This window comes from Bufo gargarizans, chromosome 2, assembly GCF_014858855.1.
Source record: "Bufo gargarizans isolate SCDJY-AF-19 chromosome 2, ASM1485885v1, whole genome shotgun sequence".
In the NCBI taxonomy this organism is placed as follows: Eukaryota; Metazoa; Chordata; class Amphibia; order Anura; family Bufonidae; genus Bufo; species Bufo gargarizans.
In genome coordinates this window covers 715,009,965-715,022,810 of record NC_058081.1, presented here as the reverse complement: position 1 = coordinate 715,022,810, position 12,846 = coordinate 715,009,965, and the positions used below count along the sequence as shown (strand labels likewise).

General features: G+C 44.1%; 1 protein-coding gene across 5 annotated transcripts in view; it reads left to right on the top strand.

The window, feature by feature from the left end:
* CD22 (CD22 molecule) overlaps window positions 1–2,822 on the top strand; it is a 92,767-nt gene extending 89,945 nt beyond the window's left edge. For all 5 annotated transcript variants that reach the window (XM_044282608.1, XM_044282609.1, XM_044282607.1 and 2 more), the window contains one exon: window positions 803–2,822. In XM_044282608.1, coding sequence (XP_044138543.1) covers window positions 803–940 — 138 coding nt within the window. In that variant the 3' untranslated portion in view covers window positions 941–2,822. The remainder of the gene's footprint in view (window positions 1–802) is intronic.
* Window positions 2,823–12,846: the final 10,024 nt, after the last annotated feature.

Sequence of the window (12,846 nt, the reverse complement as noted above, 5' to 3'; positions counted from 1 at the left end):
GACATCTATAAGACAATCTGGTTATAGGCACAGCAGCATGCATGCCATGGGCAGTGTGCCCACTACACCCCCTAAATGAAGAAGAAGAGATGATTGGCTGGCAGTGATTACCTGGAAACATCTACAGGAAGCTATAAGCAGTCTGGTGGAGGTTCAGTTACAATGCCAGAGTACACGGGGCATTAGAGATTTGGAGTTGTCACCCAGCATTGGTCCATGATACCTGATAGATTACTATGTTTCCAGCTTTTGAAATTTGGCCACTTGCTCAGTATAAACTGTAAGTAGTCCACAGGTCTCAGCTGCAGGATGAGGATTCAACATGTGTGGAACCAAGGAACCATCAAATCCCAAAAGTAAGGCGTTCCTACAGTCCAAAACTCTACTCGGGTAGTGTCTATACAGCTGTTCTAAGCTGTGCACTCTGGAAAGGAAAGAGTTAAAACAACATCCAAATGTGGTCAATAGGAGCTCTGTCTTAAAGGGGGGTGGACTATTTAAAAGGGTTTCCTATCCACAGAACAATGGCATACCTAACTGATCTCTGGGGGTCCGACCGGTGGACTTAACCCCTTAACTCTTATGGTACATTTCCAGAACCTACAACTTAGCATCAACAACCTTAATAAAATAAAACATGACTCCTTGGAATAGGGCTTGGGTGGGAGACACAAAAATCCCAAAGTTCCACCTTTTTCCCAAAAAATGGATTTTCCACCATTTATTATGCACAAGAATCTATTGAAACATTGTATCAGAATATTGATTAAGTATAATACAATGTATTTTATTACCATTCTAGTATGAAAACATTGACTCTTCAAAGATAACCCAAGACGAGTACCAAGATGAGATCCACTACTCCATCATCACCAACCTCAATAAGAGCACCGCGCGGGAGCGTGACCCTGATGTGGAATACGCCATGTTAAAACATTAATGAAGCGTTTTGTACATTTGTAAATCAACAAGCAGACAGGATTCACTGTTTGTCAGTCTTCTAGCATACATTGAAGGGGTTGTCACACTTACTTTAAAAATAAAAAAAAATTTATACAGCTCTGCTCCAGGCGACAGCGTGCTGACAGATATGTTAAACATAATGTTTTTAGGCTAGATAAGAGGTGGGGGCGCTGTTGCATTGGTGTCTATGGAAATGTCTACTGCATGGCAATGGTCATACATGGTACCGCAAGTCACAGAGATAAATTGTTACATTATTTGAAGGAGGCGGGTGAGTTCTACCAGAGAAGAAGTAATATAATAGCAATTTTTCAAGGGTTGGTAGCCACCCACATGGACAGTTCTTCATACAACTTAAAGATTCAGTTACAGATAGAATATGAGTTGCTTTATCCAATTTCAAGTATGAACTCAGCACAATATTGAAGGCTTTGATGCTGCTTTTTACCCCCTTGATCTGTATCTTCTGGTAGTCAATGATTTTGTCCTTTTTTTAAAATCTGAGTGTCTAACTATGTTGAGGAAACGAGAAATAGTTCAAGGTCCTTGGCTCCAAACTCCCCATCATTGGAGCCTGGCATTTTCTTTCTAAGCTTTATGATGTTTCTAAGAGATCGGGATCTGATGTAATAAGGTGTTCCTGATCTTCATTGGCTTGGGACTTACAGAAATCTACTGACTGGGGAGAGTAATACATGGGAATAGAGTATAGACCTATTAAAGGGGTATTCCCATCTGGGATAATGATGGTATATCGCTAGGATTTACTATCAATGTCAGATAGGTGCAGATCCCACATCTGGAACCTGCTTCTATCTCCAAGACGGGACCTTCGACGTGAACACAGAGCAGACACACAAGTCTGGTCACCCTTCATCCGCCACCATGGTAGTTTCCAAAGTAGCGTTCGGCTATTTTTGGCAGTCCCATAGCGGTAAATGGAGAGGTGGCCACACTTTTATGGCTGCTTTCTGTTTGCCACTATGCTACTTCCGAAACTAGCCGGGCGAGCACATTCTAAACTCCCACAGCGATAAATGAAGAGCGCACCATGCATGCTCAGCGTGCTGTCCTTCACTTTAAGGAAACTGTTTTCTAGATAGGTGCGGGTCCCAGAGATGATATCCACACCTATCTGAGATTGATGGCATTGCCTAGGGATATATCATCAATGTCTCAGATGGACCAACCCCCTAAAAGGTGAGAGTTGAGGTATGGAACCTAGAGAGGAGCTGCAGATATTTGGAGGGTTGTCCAGCTGGTGTGGGGGATGGCGATGTTAGGATGTACGTACTTTATAAAGGATGCGGGATGACAGGGGCAATTAAGTGAAAGTGGTTTTCTCCTTAATAAATACTTCCTACCAATCCACAGGAGAAAAGTGTGTGATCGCTGGAGGTTTAACCACTGGTTCCTCCACCAATCACAAGAACAGAGGTCCTATGTCCCCATCTGAATGGACTGCTGGTAAGCCAGGAAAATTACTGCTCCAATCAAAGTCTAGATGTCGACAAGCGCTGTGCTCAGCTATCCTGGTCAGAGACTGAATGGAGTGGTAGTGTCCATTCAAACAGAGGACATGGGACCTCCATTCTCATGCTCCGTAGGGGTCCCAACAGCTGTTCCCCCAGTGTAGGTGTCCACTGATGTGACATTTATGACAAGTCTGAAATCTGAAAACCCCTTTAAACAAATCATGATAATTAAAATGACTTCATATGAGGTCACCATGACTGCTGGAGGGTTTCTTCGCACACGTCTACCTGCTGCTGGAAAGTCGTATTATCAGAAGATACATTTGCATCGCTTTATATCTCAATTTGCTTTGTTTCTCTGTATACAATAAATAATATTTTACTACCAAATCTGTCCATGTTTATTACAGTAGTGGTGGGTTCACATCAGCGTTATGGATTCCGTTTTTTTTATTTTCCATTATAAAATGGTTATTACGGAAAATAACGGAAGCCTATAAGAGGCATTCCGTTTTGATCCATCATAATAGAAGTCTATGGGCAGCATAACAGATCCATCTGGTTCCCGTTATGCAAGACGAAAAACAAAGTCCTGTCAACGGATCTGTTATGATTCCCATAGACTTCTATTATGATGGATCAAAACGGAATTCCGTCATAATTCAAGTCTATGGGCAGCATAACGGATCCGTCCTGGTTTCCGTTATACAGGACTGGACTCCTGCATAATGGAAACCAGGACAGATCCGTTATTATGAAGGATCAAAACGGAATGCCTCTTATAGGCTTCCGTTTTGACTTCCATCTTATGGATTCAGTTTTTTTCCATTATAACCATGTTATAACAGAAAACAAAAACGGAATCCATAACGCTCATGTGAACCCACCCTAACAAGTAATGTGGTTGATTTTAGGGTCAGGAGGTCTTCCCAGGTGTTACAATACATCTGTATTTATCCCAACCACATTCAGTATTTAAAGGGTTCTTCTTTGTCTTCTATATCGATGGCCTATCCTCAAGATAGGTGATCAATATCTGATCAGTAGGGATTCGACTCCCAGCATCCCCCGCCAATCAGTTGTTGGTGCTTTGTGAGGTGGTGACATCATGTTCATCAGTTACATGGCCTAATCGCTGCTCAGTCCCATTCAAGTGAATGGACCTGTCTTGAATTACCAAGCACAGCCACTATACAATGGATGGCGCTGTGCTTGGTAAACTGCAAGGAGACCACAGATCTGGTCTCTTCAAACAGCTGATCGGTAGCGGTGCCGGGAGTCACCTATTGATGACCTACCCTAAGGATAGACCATCAGTATAGAAGACCCCCAAAAAAAACTTTGAAGGGATATCAATGACAGACAAAGGCAGTCATCTAAAGTAAGAGAAAAAGGAGCTCTTGTTTCTTTTTGCATCCTCAAGTGGGGTGTAAGAAGGGGGTGAACATCGACTTAGCTTGCCTGAACTTTCAGAGGGGGAAGGTTGCCTCCAAACCAGTGAAAACGGAAGCTTCTCCTTTACACAAAATGAATCAAAAATAAGAAATTTACAAAAAAAAAGAAAGATAATAGAAAATAGAAGCCTAAACCTTGCCCCTTTTCAACAGCACCTTGACCCTGGAGATTACTTTGTAATGAAACTTGTTAACATTTTATAGTATGGAATGTTGTCTTCTAAAGTTTTCTTAGGAAGTATCACACACAATTGGCTTAGATACACTGGTTGAGCAGGACAATGTCCTTATAAATTAGTTAAAAATATATAGTCTACGATCATTCTGTCTAAGCTCTCTGTGTACTGGCTTCCTACTGAGTTTGTGGTGGGCTTGTGCTTAAAGGGATTGTCTCACCTGGAACATTGGTTACATCTTGCTAGGATATGCCTCCAATGTCAATCTCTACAACGAAGCTTCCAAATAGAACAAGGGTTCAGCTACGTATTTCTGGCAGTTCTATGGAAGCGAATGGAGTGGTGGCTCTGCTTGTACAGTGCCCTCTTTTCATTTTCCCATAGAAATAGAATGGAGGGAGGCCCAAAATTGGTGGCATATAATAGCGATATGTCACCAATGTTACAGGTGAGACAACCACTTTGAAAAAGCAGCCATCTTGATTAGGAGAGCTGCAGTGTATTGAGTAGAGATGTTGAGACCCTGACAGTCTAATGAAGAGATGTCAGATAGAATTTAGACTGTCTCAGCTGAGAGCTGTGTAATTCTGGAGACAGTGCTCCATTATGTGTATTACATGATAGATCGAGCTGTGTAGTTCTTGAGCCAGTGCTCCATTATCTGTACTACACAATGGACGGAGCTGTGTCGTTCTGGAGACAGTGCTCCATTATGTGTACTACGTGATGGACGGAGCTGTGTCGTTCTGGAGACGGTGCTCCATTATGTGTACTACGTGATGGACGGAGCTGTGTCGTTCTGGAGACAGTGTTCCATTATCTGTACTACACAATGGACGGAGCTGTGTCGTTCTGGAGACAGTGCTCCATTATGTGTACTACGTGATGGACGGAGCTGTGTCGTTCTGGAGACAGTGTTCCATTATCTGTACTACACAATGGATGGAGCTGTGTCGTTCTGGAGACAGTGCTCCATTATCTGTACTACACAATGGATGGAGCTGTGTAGTTCTTGAGCCAGTGTTCCATTATGTGTACTACACAATGGACGGAGCTGTGTCGTTCTTGAGCCAGTGTTCCATTATCTGTACTACACAATGGACGGAGCTGTGTCGTTCTGGAGACAGTGCTCCATTATGTGTACTACGTGATGGACGGAGCTGTGTCGTTTTGGAGACGGTGCTCCATTATGTTTAAGGGGAAGGAAACGACCCTCACATAACATATGAGGGGTATGTCCCACCTCTAAAATGGTTAAATGAGCCTGTAAACAAATTTTATCTATGGCCTATGGACTATAGAGACATTTATAGACACTTATTTGAGGAGACCATTGTTTAATTTGGGTATTTGAACCTTCGTTTAATGGCAGAGATCATGCTATGAACAATATAGATATACCAGAAATGGGTTTAAGTGTATTGCCACTGTGGAACACTTCTGACGGAGGACCGAGATATTGGAGATATATGTACTTGTTAGATTATGCTAATATAGGTAAGGTGGTCAATAATGATATATCTACAGTACATAAAATGGACATATAATTATTATACAATCGAGTATAAAATGCCTTAAAGTCTCTTATTGTTGCAATGCTGATTGCTTGATACGTTTAAATGTTTTAACTAGAGCTGTGGCCAACATAATATGAGGATTGGGATAGCGATAGCACAGACAGAGGTACGGAGCATACGCAATAGTGACTAGATGCGCTACGCCCGAATGAACTGTTTACATGGTTTCCATAGCACGCACTGAATGCTTAGAGCGCAGGCGTAAGAAGATCAGATGAACGCCGTGCTTAGAGCACACACATGTGCCCGTTGCGCCTGCGCACTGCTTACAGAGGGATGCCAGCATGAGCGCGCTCTCTGATTATACAGAAACGATCCAGACAATACCTTCTGAGATATGCCCACCAGTATTCCACCAAGGAGTATTTAGTAAGCACATGTTTTTTGTTTTAATACTTTATTATGAAAGACAGTATATGGAATGGAATGGTGACATGTATATCTTGATCTGATTAACTAGATCACACAAATGGGTGGTGGATATTTAGCATATTTGATTTATAATTAACATATCTGATTTGGTCATGTGACCCACTCGGAGGGTATAATATAAATATACTGTATATATATATATATATATATATATATATATACAGTATATATATAATATATATGTTTACATTGTTTGTTGCTTGAGAAAGACCATACAGGTCAAAACGCCGCATTCAATTGGTGAATAAATTTTGAAAAACAGAAGACAAGTGAGTGCTGCGGTTTCCTTACAACTATTACATGTTGATGGGGGAGCTTCATACTGGCACCACCAACAGTGACCCAACACTGCTGGCACCACCACTAGCAAGGTTTTCATTTTCCTATTTTTTTCGTTGTGCTGCTACAAATTCCTTTTTTCTATGAATATGTGTGGGACTCGTCACAGGTGTTGAATTACTCTGAGATTCATGCCTCATTCATTTTTAGAAGTCTGAGGTAGTCCACACTGTCGTGAGCTAGGTGAGTGCGCTTATCGGTCACTGTCCCCCCCGCTGCACTGAACGTCCTTTCGGACAGGACACTCGACGAGGGGCAAGCCAAGAGTTCCATGGCAAATTGTGCCAGCTCTGGCCACAGGTCAAGCCTGCACACCCAGTAGTCCAGGGGTTCCTCGCTTCTCAGAGCGTTCACATCAGTCGTTAACCTGATGTAGTCGGACACCTGTCGGTCTAGGCGTTCCCTGAGGCTGGATCCGTAGGGCGGCTGTCGATGGGTTGGCTGCAAGAATGATCTTATTTTCGAAGTGAGCAACACATCTTCAAACCACCCTCTTCTTGCAGGCGCGGTAGGATTGGTACCTGCACCTGTTTCGCTGTGGGTGGAAATTCCTCTGCCAGCGCCCGCAACAGCAGAATACAGCATCTCTCGCAGCAAGGCCTAGAAATGCTGCATTCTGCCAGCCCCTGTGGGTCTAAGTGCGTTGCACCCAGTACTGCTCCTTGCTCTTTATGCTTTTTATACGGGGGTCCCTCTTCAAATACTGGAGCACGAAGGCCCCCATTTGCACTAAACTGGAAGCGGTGGAGCGCCCTGGCTCCTGCTCATTACCCAGGAGAATGTCGTCCTTGGTCTCATCCCCCCATCCACAGACAACACTAGGGATCTCTAAAAAGTTTAAAGTCCCCCTCAAAGTCTGCTCTTCTTACTCCTCCTCCTCCTCCCCCCAGCCACCATCCTCCTCTGACTTTCTTCAGACTCCTGCTGACTTGTCTCAGGTGGAGTAGCCTCCCTGGGAATTCATTCAGCATTGCGACTTCCTCATCTGCTGCTCCTCAACGGCTTGATCAATGACACGCTCCAGAAAGAAGGCATAAGGTACAATGTCACTGATGGCTCCCTGGCTGCGACTGACCAGTTTGGTGATCTCATCGCGCATAAGCAGCCACCCGCGCGGTGAAAAGAAACCAAGCTCCACAGAACCTCCTCTGCTGTAGAGTTCGTACAGGTAGTCGTTAACGGCATGTTGCTGCTGGAGCAGTATATCAAGCATATACGGTGGAGTTCCAGCATGTCGGGCTGTCACAAATCAGAAGTCTGACGGGTAAGTGGTATCGCCGCGGTCGTGTAAGATCTTCTAAAATGGCCAGAGATTTTCCTGGCCTGCCGCAAGACCTCCTGGACCTCGGGTACTTGGCAACGAATCGCTGCACGAATAAGTTCAGGATATGTGCCATGCACGGCACGTGTGTTATTTTTCCCTGTTTCAGCGCGATCAGCAGATTGGCACCGTTGTCGCACACCACTTTACCAACTGTCAAATTGAGCGGGGTTAGCCACTGATCGGCCTGTGACCGCAGAGCTGAAAGTGGTGCAGGACCGGTGTGGCTCTTGGCTTCCAGGCACAACAGCCGTAGCACAGCATGGAAACGTCTCACCTGGCACGTCGAATAGGTTCTGGGGAGCTTGGGGGGCGCAGCAGAAGAGGCAGTAGCAGTGGAAAAGGAGGAATCAGCCGAGGAGGAGACGGAGGATGGAGTAGGAGGAGGAGAAGAAGAGTCAGGACTGCATGCAATCCTTGGCGGTAACACCAAATCCACAAGGGAGCCAAGGGTTGCATGCTCTCCGACCGTCAGAAGGTTCACCCAGTAGGCAGTAAAAGTTATGTACCTTCCCTGCCCGTGTTTGCTAGACCACGTGTCTGTGGTCAGATGTATCTTGGCACCGACACTGTGTGCCAGAGATACATTCACTTTCCACTGAACGTGGCCATATAGCTCTGGGATGCCCTTCTGGGAGAAATATTTACTTCTGGGGACCTTCAATTGCGGTGTGCCAATGGCCACAAATTTTCTAAAGGGCTCCGAGTCCACCAGTTGATATGGCAGTAATTGGCGGGCTAGCAGTTCCGACAAGCCAGCAGTCAGCCGTTGGGCAAGAGGGTTGTCCAATGTCATAAACTTTTTACGCTCAAAGATTTGGGCCACGGAAGCCTGCCTTCTGCCAGATGAACGGCACGGTGGAAGGTGGAGTGGAGGACAAATAGGAGTAGAGAGGAGAAGAAGAAAAGGTAGGACATGGAGCGCCGGGAGTGTGGCTTTGTGGGTTCTGACGGCGTTGCTCCCACTGTGCTCGGTGATGGGAGGCCAGGTGCCTTCTTAAGGCGGTCGTCCCTAGGTGAGTGTTGGGCTTACTGCGACTTATGCCTTGACAGCAAAGGCTGCAGATGGCAACACTATTGTCAGCAGCTGACACGTTAAAAAAAGCCCACACTGCGGAGCCATGTGCCAGCATCCTAGGAGCGCCAGAAGTGACCGTGCATTGTGGATGGCTAGCTCATGCGAGCTCTGACTGCTTCTCCTCCTTCTCTCTACTGCTCCGTCTATTCCTCTGAACTCCCCTCCTTTTTCTTTCTTGTGGGCACCCACATGACGTCCATCGACACATCAACATCGTCACCTTCACCACCACTGACATTTGAGACTTCGGAGTAGGCAGCAACAGAAGGGACCTCTCTCCTTGGGCTGATCTGGGTACTGTTGTCAGATCGCAGGGTGTTGGCCGTTGCTACCTCCTCTTCCTCATCCGATGTCAAGAATGGCTGCGCATCGGTAAGGCCTGGGAATGGATGGGAAAATAATTCCTCTGACCCGAGTGGAGGGGCTATGGTGGTGGTGGTGATGGTGGTGGTGTCTTTGGGGGTGCACACAGCAGAGGATGAGGAGGGTACAGAAGCGAAAGGCTGAGTGAGCCACTCAACCAACTCTGGTGAGCCCTTTGAAGTAATCGCACGCGCCTTCTCCAACTTCCCACTTAGGCTCTGGCCTGGTGCACCTGCCCAACCCCTACCACCCCTGCGGCATGGCCTGCCTCTTCCCCTGCCTGTCATGACCCTGTGCCTAAGTCCCTAGAGAAGAGCAGTATTTGTGGAAGCAGGTATGTCGCAGGCAAAAATCTATATTTGGTGAAAACAGGAATATCGAACCCCTTAATCAGTATTTTGTGGAAGCAGGTATATCGCAGCCCTCAATCAGTATTTTGTGGAAGCAGGTATATCAAACCCCTTAATCAGTATTTTGTGAAAGCAGGTATATTGCATCCCTCAATCAATATTTGGTGGAAACAGGTATTTCGAACTACTTAATCAGTATTTTGTGGAAGCAGGTATATCGCAGGCATCAATCAATATTTGGTGGAAGCAAGTATATCAAACCCCTCAATCAGTATTTTGTCAAAGCAGGTATATCGCAGCCCTCAATCAATATTTGGTGGAAACAGGTATATCGAACCCCTTAATCTGTATTTTCTGGAATCAGGTATGTCGCAGGCCTCAATCAATATTTGGTATAAACAGTTATATCGAACCCCTTAATCAGTGTTTTGTGGAAGCAGGTATATCGAACCCCCTAACCAGTATTTTGTGGAAGCAGGTATATCGCAGCCCTTAATCGGCATGTTGTGGAAGCAGGTATATCAAACCCCTTAATCAGTATTTTGTGGAAGCAGATATATCACAGGCGTCAATCAATATTTGGTGGAAACAGGTATATTCAACCCCTTAATCAGTATTTTGTGGAAGCAGGTATATCGCAGACCTCAATCAATATTTGGTGGGAGCAGGTATATCGATCCCCTTAATCAGTATTTTTTGGAAGCAGGTATATCGATCCCCTTAATCAGTATTTTGTGGAAGCAGGTATATCGTAGGCCTCAATCAATATTTAGTGGAAGCAGATATATCAAACCCATTAATCAGTATTTTGTGGAAGCAGGTATATATCGTATACCTCAATCAATATTTGGTGGAAGCAGGTATATCAAACCCCTAATCAGTATTTTGTGGAAGCAGGTATATCGTATACACTACGTGCAGAATTATTAGGCAAATGAGTATTTTGACCACATCATCCTCTTTATGCATGTTGTCTTACTCCAAGCTGTATAGGCTCGAAAGCCTACTACCAATTAAGCATATTAGGTGATGTGCATCTCTGTAATAAGAAGGGGTGTGGTCTAATGACATCAACACCCTATATCAGGTGTGCATAATTATTAGGCAACTTCCTTTCCTTTGGCAAAATGGGTCAAAAGAAGGACTTGACAGGCTCAGAAAAGTCAAAAATAGTGAGATATCTTGCAGAGGGATGCAGCACTCTTAAAATTGCAAAGCTTCTGAAGCGTGATCATCGAACAATCAAGCGTTTCATTCAAAATAGTCAACAGGGTCGCAAGAAGCGTGTGGAAAAACCAAGGCGCAAAATAACTGCCCATGAACTGAGAAAAGTCAAGCGTGCAGCTGCCAAGATGCCACTTGCCACCAGTTTGGCCATATTTCAGAGCTGCAACATCACTGGAGTGCCCAAAAGCACAAGGTGTGCAATACTCAGAGACATGGCCAAGGTAAGAAAGGCTGAAAGACGACCACCACTGAACAAGACACACAAGCTGAAACGTCAAGACTGGGCCAAGAAATATCTCAAGACTGATTTTTCTAAGGTTTTATGGACTGATGAAATGAGAGTGAGTCTTGATGGGCCAGATGGCTGGATTGGTAAAGGGCAGAGAGCTCCAGTCCGACTCAGACGCCAGCAAGGTGGAGGTGGAGTACTGGTTTGGGCTGGTATCATCAAAGATGAGCTTGTGGGGCCTTTTTGGGTTGAGGATGGAGTCAAGCTCAACTCCCAGTTCTACTGCCAGTTTCTGGAAGACACCTTCTTCAAGCAGTGGTACAGGAAGAAGTCTGCAAGGTAAGAAAAACATGATTTTCATGCAGGACAATGCTCCATCACACGCGTCCATGTACTCCACAACGTGACTGGCAAAAAAGGGTATAAAAGAAGAAAATCTAATGACATGGCCTCCTTGTTCACCTGATCTGAACCCCATTGAGAACCTGTGGTCCATCATCAAATGTGAGATTTACAAGGAGGGAAAACAGTACATCTCTCTGAACAGTGTCTGGGAGGCTGTGGTTGCTGCTGCACGCAATGTTGATGGTGAACAGATCAAAACACTGACAGAATCCATGGATGGCAGGCTTTTGAGTGTCCTTGCAAAGAAAGGTGGCTATATTGGTCACTGATTTGTTTTTGTTTTGTTTTTGAATGTCAGAAATGTATATTTGTGAATGTTGAGATGTTATATTGGTTTCACTGGTAAAAATAAATAATTGAAATGGGTATATATTTGTTTTTTGTTAAGTTGCCTAATAATTATGTACAGTAATAGTCACCTGCACACACAGATATCCCCCTAAAATAGCTAAAACTAAAAACAAACTAAAAACTACTTCCAAAAATATTCAGCTTTGATATTAATGAGTTTTTTGGGTTCATTGAGAACATGGTTGTTGTTCAATAATAAAATTAATCCTCAAAAATACAACTTGCCTAATAATTCTGCACTCCCTGTACCTCAATCAATATTTGGTGGAAACAGGTATATCAAACCCCTTAATCAGTATTTTGTGGAAGCAGGTATATCGCAGCCCTCAATCAATATTTGGTGGAAACAGGTATATCGTAGCCCTCAATAAGTATTTTGTGGAAGCAGGTATATTGTAGGCCTCAATCAGTATTTGGTAGAAACAGGTATATCAAACCCCTTAATCAATATTTTGTGGAAGCAGTTATATCACAGGCCTCAATCAGTATTTTGTGGAAGCAGGTATATCGCAGGCCTCAATCAATACTTGGTGGAAACAGGTATATCGAACCCCTTAATCAGTATTTTGTGAAAGCAGGTATATCGCAGGCCTCAATCAATTTTTAGTGGAAGCAGATATATCAAACCACTTAATCAGTATTTTGTGGAAGCGGGTATATCGCACCCCTCAATCGATATTTGGTGGAAGCAGGTATATCGAACCACTTAATCAGTATTTTGTGGGAGCAGGTATATCGTAGGTTTCAATATTTTGTGGAAGCAGGTATATCAAAACCCTTAATCAGTATTTTGTGAAAGCAGGTATATCGCAGGCCTCAATCAATTTTTAGTGGAAGGAGGTATATCAAACCACTTAATCAGTATTTTGTGGAAGCGGGTATATCGCACCCCTCAATCGATATTTGGTGGAAGCAGGTATATCAAACCACTTACTCAGTATTTTGTGAGAGCAGGTATATCGTAGGTCTCAATATTTTGTGGAAGCAGGTATATCAAACCCCTTAATCAGTATTTTGTGGAAGAAGGTATATCGCAGCCCTCAATCAGTATTTTGTGGAAGCAGGTATATCAAACCCCTTAAGCTGTATTTTGTGAAATCAGGTAT